At 38.0% G+C, this 12,038-nt stretch overlaps 1 protein-coding gene across 1 annotated transcript in view; it reads left to right on the top strand.

The window, feature by feature from the left end:
• LOC145977782 (atrial natriuretic peptide-converting enzyme-like) overlaps window positions 1–12,038 on the top strand; it is a 202,600-nt gene that overhangs the window by 183,045 nt on the left and 7,517 nt on the right. Inside the window, exon 14 of the mRNA XM_083110058.1 lies at window positions 8,350–8,503. Within this exon, the coding sequence (XP_082966184.1) occupies window positions 8,350–8,503 (154 nt within the window). The remainder of the gene's footprint in view (window positions 1–8,349; window positions 8,504–12,038) is intronic.

The raw sequence follows: 12,038 nt of genomic DNA, 5'->3' as shown, positions 1-12,038 counted from the left end.
TGAATTTAAATATGATCCAGGAACTTTTTTCCGGAAGAATTTAAATACGGTCCAGGAACTTTTTTCCGGAAGAATTTAAATACGATCCAGGAACTTTTTTCCGGAAGAATTTAAATACGATCCAGGAACTTTTTTCCGGAAGAATTTAAATACGGTCCAGGAACTTTTTTCCGGAAGAATTTAAATACGATCCAGGAACTTTTTTCCGGAAGAATTTAAATACGATCCAGGAACTTTTTTCCGGAAGAATTTAAATACGATCCAGGAACTTTTTTCCGGAAGAATTTAAATACGATCCAGGAACTTTTTTCCGGAAGAATTTAAATACGATCCAGGAACTTTTTTCCGGAAGAATTTAAATACGGTCCAGGAACTTTTTTCCGGAAGAATTTAAATACGATCCAGGAACTTTTTTCCGGAAGAATTTAAATACGATCCAGGAACTTTTTTCCGGATGAATTTAAATATGGTCCAATAGCCCTTTTTCCGGATCAGTTTAAATAAACCCTAAAGGGTCCAAGTTCAATTGAAACAATTCGCAACTTGGACCGAATTTAAATTGTGCGTGAAAAAAGGTTCCGATCCTGTTGCAGAACCCACTAGAATCTCTGGTTCGAAACTGAATCCTCTTATCCATGGGTGTCGCCTGAAATTTTTGTAGGTGAAGTCAGGCCATTTTTTTAAACTTCAATAGTAGAAATAATAATAATAATAACTTATTATTATCATGGTTATGATTTTATTATAAAGTAATAATAACTATTGTAAACTGATAAAAACAAACCAACGTTATTTCAAATTTATTATTTTTATAATTGTATTCTTGGGGAAATTTTCCACTCGATTAACGAGATGAGTGAATATTCCGGCAAAACTAATATTTTCAATTATTCTTACATTTCATACTTTTAGTGTACTGAAATGGATGGTTAGTCAATTTTGTTATTAACTTTTACATATTTCTCTCAAGAACAACCTTTAAAAGTTTGGGGGAAAGTTTGGTCATAAAGTTGAAATGTTGTTTGATCTGTCACATAAAACTCTGAGTTCTGGAAACTTGAAAACTTTCATCTTCGGTTCAAACTTTAGAATATGACAACATAATCTGCTTCCCGTATTTTTATAACTCAATTTTTTTTCTAATGTAGTTTTTAACTATTCTGTTCGAATACTAAGAACTGAACTTTTTTTCTGTAAAAATAACAAGCATTCCGATTTTTTGTAACTTGAAATGAACGATACCAATTTACAGTACTCGTGGCTGTACAGCTCATAATACGAGGGGAGGTCACAGACTGATGTGGGATAGCTGGAAATAGTAGTGAGTAGTTACTAAAGGTGTCATTAGGTGGCAGCACAATCCAGCTTGATGATATTCAGTTAGCAGACGGTAGATAGCAGACGCACGCAAGGGCAGCTCAGTTTAAAAATGACGACTGCACTCGAGGAGTGTACGTTAGAAGAACAGCCTTCTCTATGAGTTTCTTGCGGGCAAAAGGACTTTCTGCCAGGCACGGCGGCCCACCCGATTGCCCACCCCATCAAATTCAATATTTAAGTGTTTACGAAAATATGAAGGCTTCAATAAGAAAAAATATATTCTTTTCTTTACTCCGTGCACATTCTTCTTATGAATATTGCCGATAATAGAAAGTATCACAAATTATCCAATAAGAAGTTTTGCTTATTCGCTGTTTTTGGATTTCCATGAGTTTACTGAGTAAGAAAGGGAAACTCGTTAGAAAATATGTTGATGAATAATACCTGTCAAATATATTTCTTATTTAACACCTAGAACTTGACCCAGTTAATACTTCTGTGGCAATAGCCAAAGTGCGCGATTTCCGAGATTGGGAGTATAAGATCATACAGAATGGAACAAATATCTTAAAACAGCCAAGCACGTAAATAAAAACATGTTACTTCCACATGGTATGAAAAAGAGCTTCGATCTATGAATAGGCTTTCTTATCCTAACGTTTTCGGTACTGGATGTTTTATTTCGATGGTATGATAATAATCAGAGGGTGCCAACTTCACAGAAACATTTAGTAAGGTGGAGGACAAGATTGATAACAAAAAAATTATCTATAATGTATATACTTCTTGAGGAATTTGGAGGGCAGAAAATGCCTTTCCCTCTAAAGTCTACGCCTATGATGATAATTGTAAATAAATTAAACTTTTCCCAAGAGTTTTACAGCGCTATGAACAAGTGAAGAATTGCTAGGTAGCTACCATGATCAAATTTGATGATTTATTTGTCTAAATTACTTTCCACAATATGGTATGTATAAATATTTGTTTTCCCAAGTGCTATGCATATTTCTGTTGAGCCACAGATAAGGGGGTATTGTGTGTGTGTGTGTGTGTGTGTGTGTGTGTGTGTGTATATATATATTTATACCCTTATCTGGGGTTGAACCCTGTCGAGAATTTCATTTTCTGCATTAGCCAGATGAAGATTTACTTCAGATCTCTTGAGTAAATCCTTGGCTTCTTCGATATTCATTTTGCGCAAAATTCTTTTTTAAACAATTTTAGTGATATCCTGTGTGAAAATTCTCGTTTTTATGCTGGAAACGTTCAATGCAGAATGAACAAAAATTATGTGTCCCTTGTGTGTTTTAAAACTTTCCCTAGAAGATATTAAATAAATGCTAACATTAATATGCACTTATCAATTTGTGAAATACCCGTGAGCCAAATGAAAGTATCATTCAGTAACTCTAATCCAGGAAGCAGCACTTTCCAGTTAAAAATTCAAAATATTAAAACTACATATTCAAGATCATTCATTTGAATTATGGAGGAAAAGAAAGATATCTTCACTGTTGCCTGTGTTTATATACCTTCTGTCGCCATCCTTGAATGTATAATGTACAATAAACATGTATCTCGTATCGAAAGAAGAAACAAGGTGTTTCGTCTTGTAAAGAACATTAATGATGGCAAATGAAGTAGGGCAGTTGAAACTTGTGTAAATGTCGAATTTTGGTGTAACTTGCTTTCCGAATCTAAATAGCTAAAATTACATTTGAGTTTTTTGAAATTTTGTTCTAAGTAATGGGGAATGGATCTTCAGTTTAAAATGGAATCCGAATCACTATGTGCCTCTAGCGTGTATGTTAAAAATTACATTTCAAATATTTTTGCTGCTAGGCGGCTTGCCTCCATGTAGGGCATTGTCTTGCCCCTCTCACAGGGGCGACGCTGGTTTCACAAATAGGTTGTGTCCTAATTGCGAGCAGTCCTAATTGCGAACACATAAAAGTGAGAAATAAATTAATGTCCTAATTGCGAACACATAAAACTGAAAAACCTGTTTCAGAAACTTATAGTGACGCAGAGAGACAGCTATTTGACTAACAACAATAGCCAACCTGATTGATTTATCATGGTCTTCTGCTTTGTAAATCCCTCCAAGGTCATTTCACCCTTTCAGTTTGTCGACATAATCTGGTTTTCATTCGTGTGTTAATGACTCGAAAACCCTTTGGTGCCTTAAGTGATGTGAAACTGCTTCAAGAGGAAGTAACAGACAAATAATGTAGTGGAGTTGATGGAACCGCAAAATCAACAGTGAGCTACGTAGGTAGTCCACATCCTTATATAAAGCTTAAAGTCTGAGACAGTCTGATTCTTAGGAAGGAAATGAGCCTGGAAGATGCAAAATGGAAGAAAAAAAAACAAGTGTAAGGAGATTGGTGGTATTCCAATTTTTTTAAAAACAGTGTGATATGTTTTTAAATTTGAATTTGAAATTTAGGTAAAGTTAATAATTGTATTATTAAATGACGAGGCTCTTTTTAGTAAAGAAGTATGCAGTACGTATTCCTATAAACAATAGGCCACACTTTCATCATTTCGAATTTTCTATGATCCAACAAAACACTGACCAGTCTCAAGCCTGGAACTGAGTCCCTTTAAAAAAAATCGTTAAATAGACTCGGGGAGTGTGAGTGAAAGTTGTAGGTCCCAAGGCAGCAAAATGTGTCCTTCGAGTATATTCCTGTTCAGGCAGCAAGTGTTCGCAATTAGGACTGTTCGCAATTAGGACGACACCTCACAAATATAAATGCTTCTTGTAATAACTTTCGCTGCCTTTTGCATTGGTAAAGTTTCCTCCATACGTTTCATTATTCTCTCATTAATTAAAAAGTATTTTATTTGCTCCATTCACCTAAAGTGTAAATCCCCAACCCTGAGACCTTCTGTAAACAAACCGTCTCACCGATTCGATGTATCACTGAACACGGAGACCTTCCGGCACGCATAGAACTCGCCATGTTGAAAGTGGCGCTATTTCGTGCTGTTCACATGATTATTTTTAGAAAATAACCATGTTATAAAATATAATTATGTACACAGATCTCTAAACTCATTGAAAGTTACAATGCATATTCCTACAAAATGTTCACACTTATCTTGCCTTGCCATGTCACCAAGTTATTTTACGAAATGCACTATATTTGGCGGAACAAAAATCGTTATTAGGATGCTTGTCAAAGTTTCCAACCGCAATAAATTTACGAACTTTCTTTGTCTTGTTTTGATCATCATCATCAATATATTTATTGGACTTACAGCATTGCATATGGCTGTATATGCCCATTATATATTTTATTTACATAACATACAATTTACATAAAATCTACAAACAAATTTCAAATACACTCCTATCTATATCAAACCTTAGAAATATACATTACCATGTTATATCATTTTGTCTAAAAAAAATGCAAGTAAAATATTATATTCAATTTCACATGCAAGGCCGCGGTGGCTCAGTCGGTAACGCGTCTGACTACCATGCTCAAGGTCCCGGGTTCGATCCCCGGCCGGTTCAAATCCGGGAACTTTTCTAACGGTGGAAGCGGCCCCGGCGCCTACCCAGCGTCGAATAACATGGGTACCTGGGGGAAACCCTGGGAGGTAAAGGCGGTCAGGGGCGTGATGCTGATCACATCACCCCCACTCACGACCGGATCAAGAAAGTGTGGGGCGTTACCCCCGCACCCCCTATACGCCTTCATGGCGTGGTGCTATGCACAGGGGAACATTCTACCTTTTTTTTTTTTACCTTTTACATGCAAGAAAGAAGCCAAATTTATGGCAAATGATTACTGGTGCAAAGAGTTAACCATAAAGGTGAAGCAATAAGTACAAAATAAAGAGCATTGGGTTTAAAGTGAGACGTCATTTGCGGCAGCGTATCCGATACTACAAATAGGCCGTTGTTTTACCTTACTTAATGAATCCTGTAACAACGCTGGATTTTCGTGTGGATTATTTTACTTCTATGAGTTTGCAATGCTTTCTGCATGCACGTGGTTTTGTTTACAGAAGGTCTCAGGGTTGGTGATTTGGACTTTAATGAGAGAGTAGGCTATGTTGAAAATTCCATTTTAACTTAAAGGCACGAGACAATATATCCATTGTACAAAGCAAAGTACACAGTGAGCAGTTAAAAGCATGGACAGGCAGATAGAGTGAAAGGAAGGAAGACCTAAATGATGGAGAAATAGGGAGATTAAATCAAGACTGACACTGGAAACACAGAAGAAGTGATAGAGAGGAGAAAACTCTGAGCTGCAACAGATCTTTGAGGGGTCAAGATAGGCATATAGCCAGGGAAGGGATAATGAGGCTGAAGCCCCTTCCCGCAACTTCCTACAAATATCTAATTTATATAGTGTATAGTGGTAATTAATTTTACTTCAGGATTAAACTGAAAAAAAAAAAATCATCTTCAGGGCTTCTACCCCCCCAACTTTTTCGACTTTAGATCACGGCTGCTGATAAAGGATGAGCCCCCCCGAAATAATATCCAGGCTACGAATTGAATTGGATTGATTGGTGTTTTAAGTCCACTTTATGCACAGTAAGGCTAATCGGGACTGGACCTACAGTTTAAAGTGGGATCCAAACCACTATGTGCGTCCACCGGGAATCGGACCCGGGACCCCTTATCCTGGCTACGGGCCTGGAGCAAAACTGCCAAGTGTTTTTTTCAATAGGTGACGGCCTCGAGTCCCTTCGCCACCTTTTTCTAGAGTGGAGTGGATAGGAAGAATAGAGAGTGTGTAAGAGAGAGGGGGAGGGAAGGATAAATAAGAAAATGTACACCATTAAAATGAAATGAGGAATGAAATACAAACGAAATCGGGAGAGGGGGGAAGAGAGAGAGAATGCATGTTTGTGAAGCACATATATATATTGTTCTGGAACATTCTAGCAGGTGGCTTTTCCTTGTCAACTGCCAACAACTTTCTAATAGTCTGGAGGGGAGTAATGTTTGTGTATATAAATATATCGTCCTGTTTTGTACTTGTTACATTTGTACTTGGTGCAGAGTCTTGAGAAGACCTTGCTAGAAGGTTGAAACGTTACGTTTAGTTTATGTTTTATAATAAAATTAATTTCTGCCTTGGTCAGCATATTGAGTTTTTCACATCATGGAAACAAGGCTTAATGGTGTTACAACTCTTAAGTTTAAACCCCTACAGATTTGATCAGCATGGCTATAGGAATACCTGTCTCTGTACTGCAGCTGAAGATCTGCGGTGAGTGTTTATGCTCACGACTGTACGAAGAGTCCGACTTGCGACTCGTGTCAACGCGTCTTTTCCAATCTCCTCCAGCTCTATCTTTCTCTCTCTCTCTCTCTCTCTCTCTCTCTCTCTCTCTCTCTCTCTCCAAGTTTTCTCTCTCTTGACACCTCAATCGATAGCTTAGAACTGATGTCTAACCTCCATGCTCCCAGACATTTATTCCAATCAAATTTACTCAACGAATGCACAGTCAGGCCTGTAGCCTCTTCCTGGATTTCGCCTGTTTACATGTTTATACCGCTGATGTCCAGGAAGAGCTTAAGTGCTGTCTGACACTGCATTCCTCTGATGTTTCTGAATATTTCCTGATTGGAAAGTAATGGTTGAATGACTGGGAGTTGGAGTTCGTTGTACATTATAATTAAGAGATCCTACGGATCGTTACGATATTAAACGGAAATAAATAGCAAAATATTTATCGTATATGTAACATACACAGTCACTATAATAATATACAGGGTGTTTCAGAAATACTTTTACAAACTTTGAGGGCTGGTTCCTCAAACAAAAACTAGAAAAAAAGTTCATGTAAACATATGTCCGAAAATCCTTATTTTCTCAGTTATTAATGAAACAACATAATGACACATCTGTTAGACATTCTCAGCTTATTAGCAAGTGTTGAAACTCTCAGAAACTCATTGCTTCCAAACACGCATGCACCCATCGGATCATGGACTGGCGCACCCTTTCACATACTCCCACACGGTGTCGAACGGTTTGGCAGGCTTCCATGACACGTTGATGAAGTGTCTCTGCACTAGGAATGTCAACTGCATAAAACAATTGTTTTAGGTAGCCCCACAGATAGAAATCCGAAGGATTGAGGTCGGGGGAACATGCAGGCCATGGAACTGGTGCTCCCCTACCTATCCATCTGTCATGGTAGATATCAGCCAGTACATCTCGAACAATGCGACTGATATGTGCTGGAGCTCTATCATGCATAAACCACATGCTTCTTCTTCTTCTTTGCAAGGGCAAATGGTGGATTGTACCTTGAAATGCGTTGAACGTAAACTTCTATTAATAACTGAGAAACTAAGGATTTTCGGACATATGTTTATATGAACTTTTTTCTTGTTTTGGTTTGAGGAACCAGCCCTCAAAGTTTGTAAAAGTATTTTTGAAACACCCTGTATAACAAGAGATGAATAAGGAAAATACAAGATAAAATAATTGTAGAATAATGTAAAATAATGTAGAGTAGAATGGACTTACGTTCATATAACTAGTAATTTTTAAAAATTGTTCTTAATGTTTTTATATACAAAACGCAAGATTATGACACACACGCAAGATTCCTCCACAGCTGGAACAACCGATAGAATTTCTCAAAAGCCACGTTCTTTTGTTCATATTTACTTCGTAATTACAGAGAATCAGAACTTGCATAGATCTGATAAACTCGAGGTTATGATTAGGACCCTAAACAGTGGCGGCGATTGGGTTCCGTAACTAGGGGGGCAAGGTGTCAAAACTGGGGGGGAGGACAGTTTACTTTCCCTTGCTCCATAGGTTTACCATAGTGCAGGAGCAAAGTAGCAAAAAATGGAAGGCAACTCCCCCCCCCCAAATCGCCGCCACTCACCTTAAATATTGATCAATGTGAAGCACATGATAGGATGAGTATTCTGAAACAAGGCATTAAACAACTAATATGAAGTTATATGTCATTTTGTTATTTTTGTATTGCACGATGCACGTCCTGTACGTCTCCTTGTCTACATTGCAGCCAATCGAACGTCAAAGGGTGGACAATCCAACTAGGTACAACACGGCGCCATGCTTATTCAGTGTTTGGGCAAAAGGTCAAAGTGAAGAGAGTGATTCCACATCCTTACTACAGCGTTGGAGTTACCCATGATAACGATATTGCCCTTTTTCAGGTATGTCAGTTCTTAATGTTTGATTTCTCCTTACTTTACATTACGTAAAAGTCTCTCGTTTCAGCTGTCTGTAGTTAACTGGTGCAACGTAGACATTGCTAACTAGTACAGAACACCCTCCTCAGGTTGAAGAAATGTAAATTTTTGGGGTCATTTTTTGGTCATTTTTTACCATTTTCTTTATTTTTCGGTCATTTTTTTTAAATTTTACGTCATTTTTTAAAAAAATATTTTGTCATTGCATGCTGAAACATAAGAAGTTCAACAATTTCTGTTTTGTCTGAATGTTATCTTGCGGTACTTACTCTGTGTTTAACTACCAACGCAACAAAGCCTGTCTGAAAATCGCGAAATGCAACATTGTCGAGTTTCTTATTCACAGTCCGTACAACACACCAAGGTGAAGAAGCAATTGTTAAATTTTTGTCTTGGAATATATATACTATTTTCAATAAGCAGATTGAGTTTTGTACGAATTTTTGGGTCATTTTTCAAAGATTTTAGGTCATTTTATTGGATTTTTGTTGTCATTTTAAAGGTCATTTTTCAAAGATTCTTAGGTCATCAAAATCCGGGCACACTGATCATAATTTGATTTGTGATACCATGCAGGCTTAGAAACGCTTTGTAACAAACTGGAATTTCAGCAGCTTTCCGTTCCCTCTGTTCACGTACCTTGTAGGAGTGGTTCCGGGGTTTAGTAACTTCCTCAGGTGTCCTTGGTCTTCTCCGTTTCAGTGGCAAAACTAATACTAGCGAACACAAGTATGCACTTTGTTTATTTTTTCCCCAAAGTAAATTGAAACCAATGCTAACATCACGCTCCTGTTTCATAATTGCCTTGAAACACGGCTTCGTACACTTGCAGTCTTCACCAGTCACATGACTCATAGACCTAATGCGTTTGCTGGCATATTTCATTCTGCCTTGCTTCGACAGTTTCACCACCGCAGTCACTAGGTTCACTCATTATTTCGGTTTTAAGATGATACACGTCTTTACGGAAAACTTGCTTAACCAGCAATAACTCCTTTACACTATGCAGTCTCACATGATACGACCGGCTGCATCGACAATGGACAGATAACAAACTGAAGCAGGCTAGCCACTCTTGCAAAACCTCGCACTGCATTCTTGTTTCTTTACAGTACATAAGGACTTTGCTTGTTTTTCCATTTCACGGTGGATTTTGATTCAGGGGCGATTCCTTCATGTAGGAAGTGAGGAGCTTCCTACAGTTCATTTACACTTCTTTAGAGTCTTCTACTTTTTCAGGAGATTTACGTGCGTTATAAAATTATGAGCGTAATGTGCGTTATAAAATGAGCGCAATATGCGTACATTTGACTAGGTTCGCTATCAACTGACAGCCAAAAACGACAGTCTTCCCTGCTGCTGAGGAACCTTGATCATCCACCTACAGCGGGATGGGTGAGTGGTGTTGGATGGTGTGGGAAGGGGTTGCTCGGTTAAATGGCCAGCGAGGAGGGATCTTGGGTTTCCTCATCAGTGATACCAACACTAGCATTATGGTTCTATACCTAGCATAATTTGAACTTCGCTGGCATCTAGCACCCTGTGTTTGACACACGCGTTCTTGGGAGACAGATAAATTCAATTCAAAGGAAGATACTTTGAGGAAAGAGGAAATATATTTTATATCTTATTTGTACTTCTCTAGCGGACTTGTTTCAAACAAGAGAAAGTATGCCGACTGAAGGACAAGCTTTTAAAATCACATACCGGTCTATCCTCTTGTTTTAATCTTTTCTTTATCCTCCCCGATTACGAAATCAACATTTTATTTATTTATTTATTTCCTTCAACAGAGAAATTGTCTCCTTTTACAGAAGGTAGCCAATAAAAAAACAAAAGCAAGAGAAACACATAATATAATACAGTGAGACATAACACAGGTAGAACACATACACAAATATAATGTAATATGAAATATTAAACTATACTATAAAATCATATAACACCCAATTAGCAATTTAGAAGAGCTTCACCCAAAACAATACAGAACAAGACCAAAAACCCAAAAAAAAGCGTCATTTTTATTCATATGCAGTGATATATTGCTAAGTATAACACTAAATCTTATAATTTATGTTCTAAACACTTGTCTTAATATTTTTTTGTACTCATTGATTGAGATACTAAAATCAAGATGGAAAGGGTAGAAAGTTGGAGGTCACAAAAAGAAATATACTGATCGCCGTTCACAATCGTCGAATTTTCTCCAACTTTTTCAAGCACACAATACTGAACCCATTTCATTCATACTGAACCCCCTTTTCCAACCAGACAAACAATCAGCAACACAATGGCTTACAGACTAAGGTTGTCACACAGAGTACAGTTTTACACTCAATTCTCGGAAGCATCCGAATAGTGCCGTATTCCGCAAATTACCATGTTTTCAAATTTCTATAATTTTCTTGCCGGCCGCCGTGGCGGAGTTGTTAGCACATTGCGCTACGACGCTATGGGTCCCGGGTTCGAATCCCGGCCTGTGCATTGATGTTTGTGAGTGTCCATTCATCAATTTCATCACGTCATCACTCATCTCCATCTTCGCAAATTATCCATAAGTGGCACAAAAAACAAAGTAAAATAAAGCAAATCAAAATCAAAAAATCAAATCCTATAATTTTCTTACCATTGTACAGCAATGAAAATTCGGGTATCGGGACGTCTGATAGCCTCCCGTCAATGGTCATAAAGAGTGGCGGCGATTGGGTTCCAAAACCGGGGGGACAAAGACATTATATTTCCCTTTGTAGATAAGGTTTAGCGTAGGGCGGGGGATAAGTGGGGGTAACTGCATCCACGTCCCCCGTAATCGCCCTCACTGGTCATAAATTAAAACAACCAATTGCAAACTGCAGACTTCTGGAGCTTGCCTATCTCCACAAACAACCCATTCATTCACGAAAGAGAAAAATCGAAAATCTATCACAATCTGAAAAATAGTCAATGTTATTTTCGTATGTATTTTTAGGATTGCATATAAATATTTTTCATTGGATCCCTTGGGTACAGGCTTGTAGCTAACATTCTAAATGTAATGGATAGTACAAGTGATCCGTGGCGTTTAATTGAAGGTACTTTCCAAGCCTTTCCTCGGTCTGTTTACTATAACATCCTACACCTAAAAAGAGTCACGAGTCGCCACTGCAGTTTGATTGTTTTTCCCTTGTACGCTTTTTTTCTATGCGGAATTTTAGTGGACTTTGAGTGTTTGTCCCATGTTTCGGTGTGCGGACATGTAGTACTCTGTTCCTAGAATAGGATAGCATCAACATTCACAAAAACTGGACTTTGATTGTTTTTCTCCTGTACTCTTCATGTGTACTTGTCATTGTGGCGAAAATGCAGAACAAAGGCAGCCGACTGTCGCCCATCACAGCGAAGCAATAATGCTGCTAAAGGGGGAGTGTTGTGCTCTAAAGGTTAACACGTTCGCAGGTTACTAGTTCTCAAATCAGTGGTAGTGTCAGTCGTGAATTAACTGTCGTTGCAGTTCCAGTGC

This window comes from Lepisma saccharinum, chromosome 23, assembly GCF_977018435.1.
Source record: "Lepisma saccharinum chromosome 23, izLepSacc3.1, whole genome shotgun sequence".
NCBI lineage: Eukaryota > Metazoa > Arthropoda > Insecta > Zygentoma > Lepismatidae > Lepisma > Lepisma saccharinum.
Note: the sequence above shows the minus strand (reverse complement) of the source record. Positions and strands in the feature narration are given on the sequence as shown.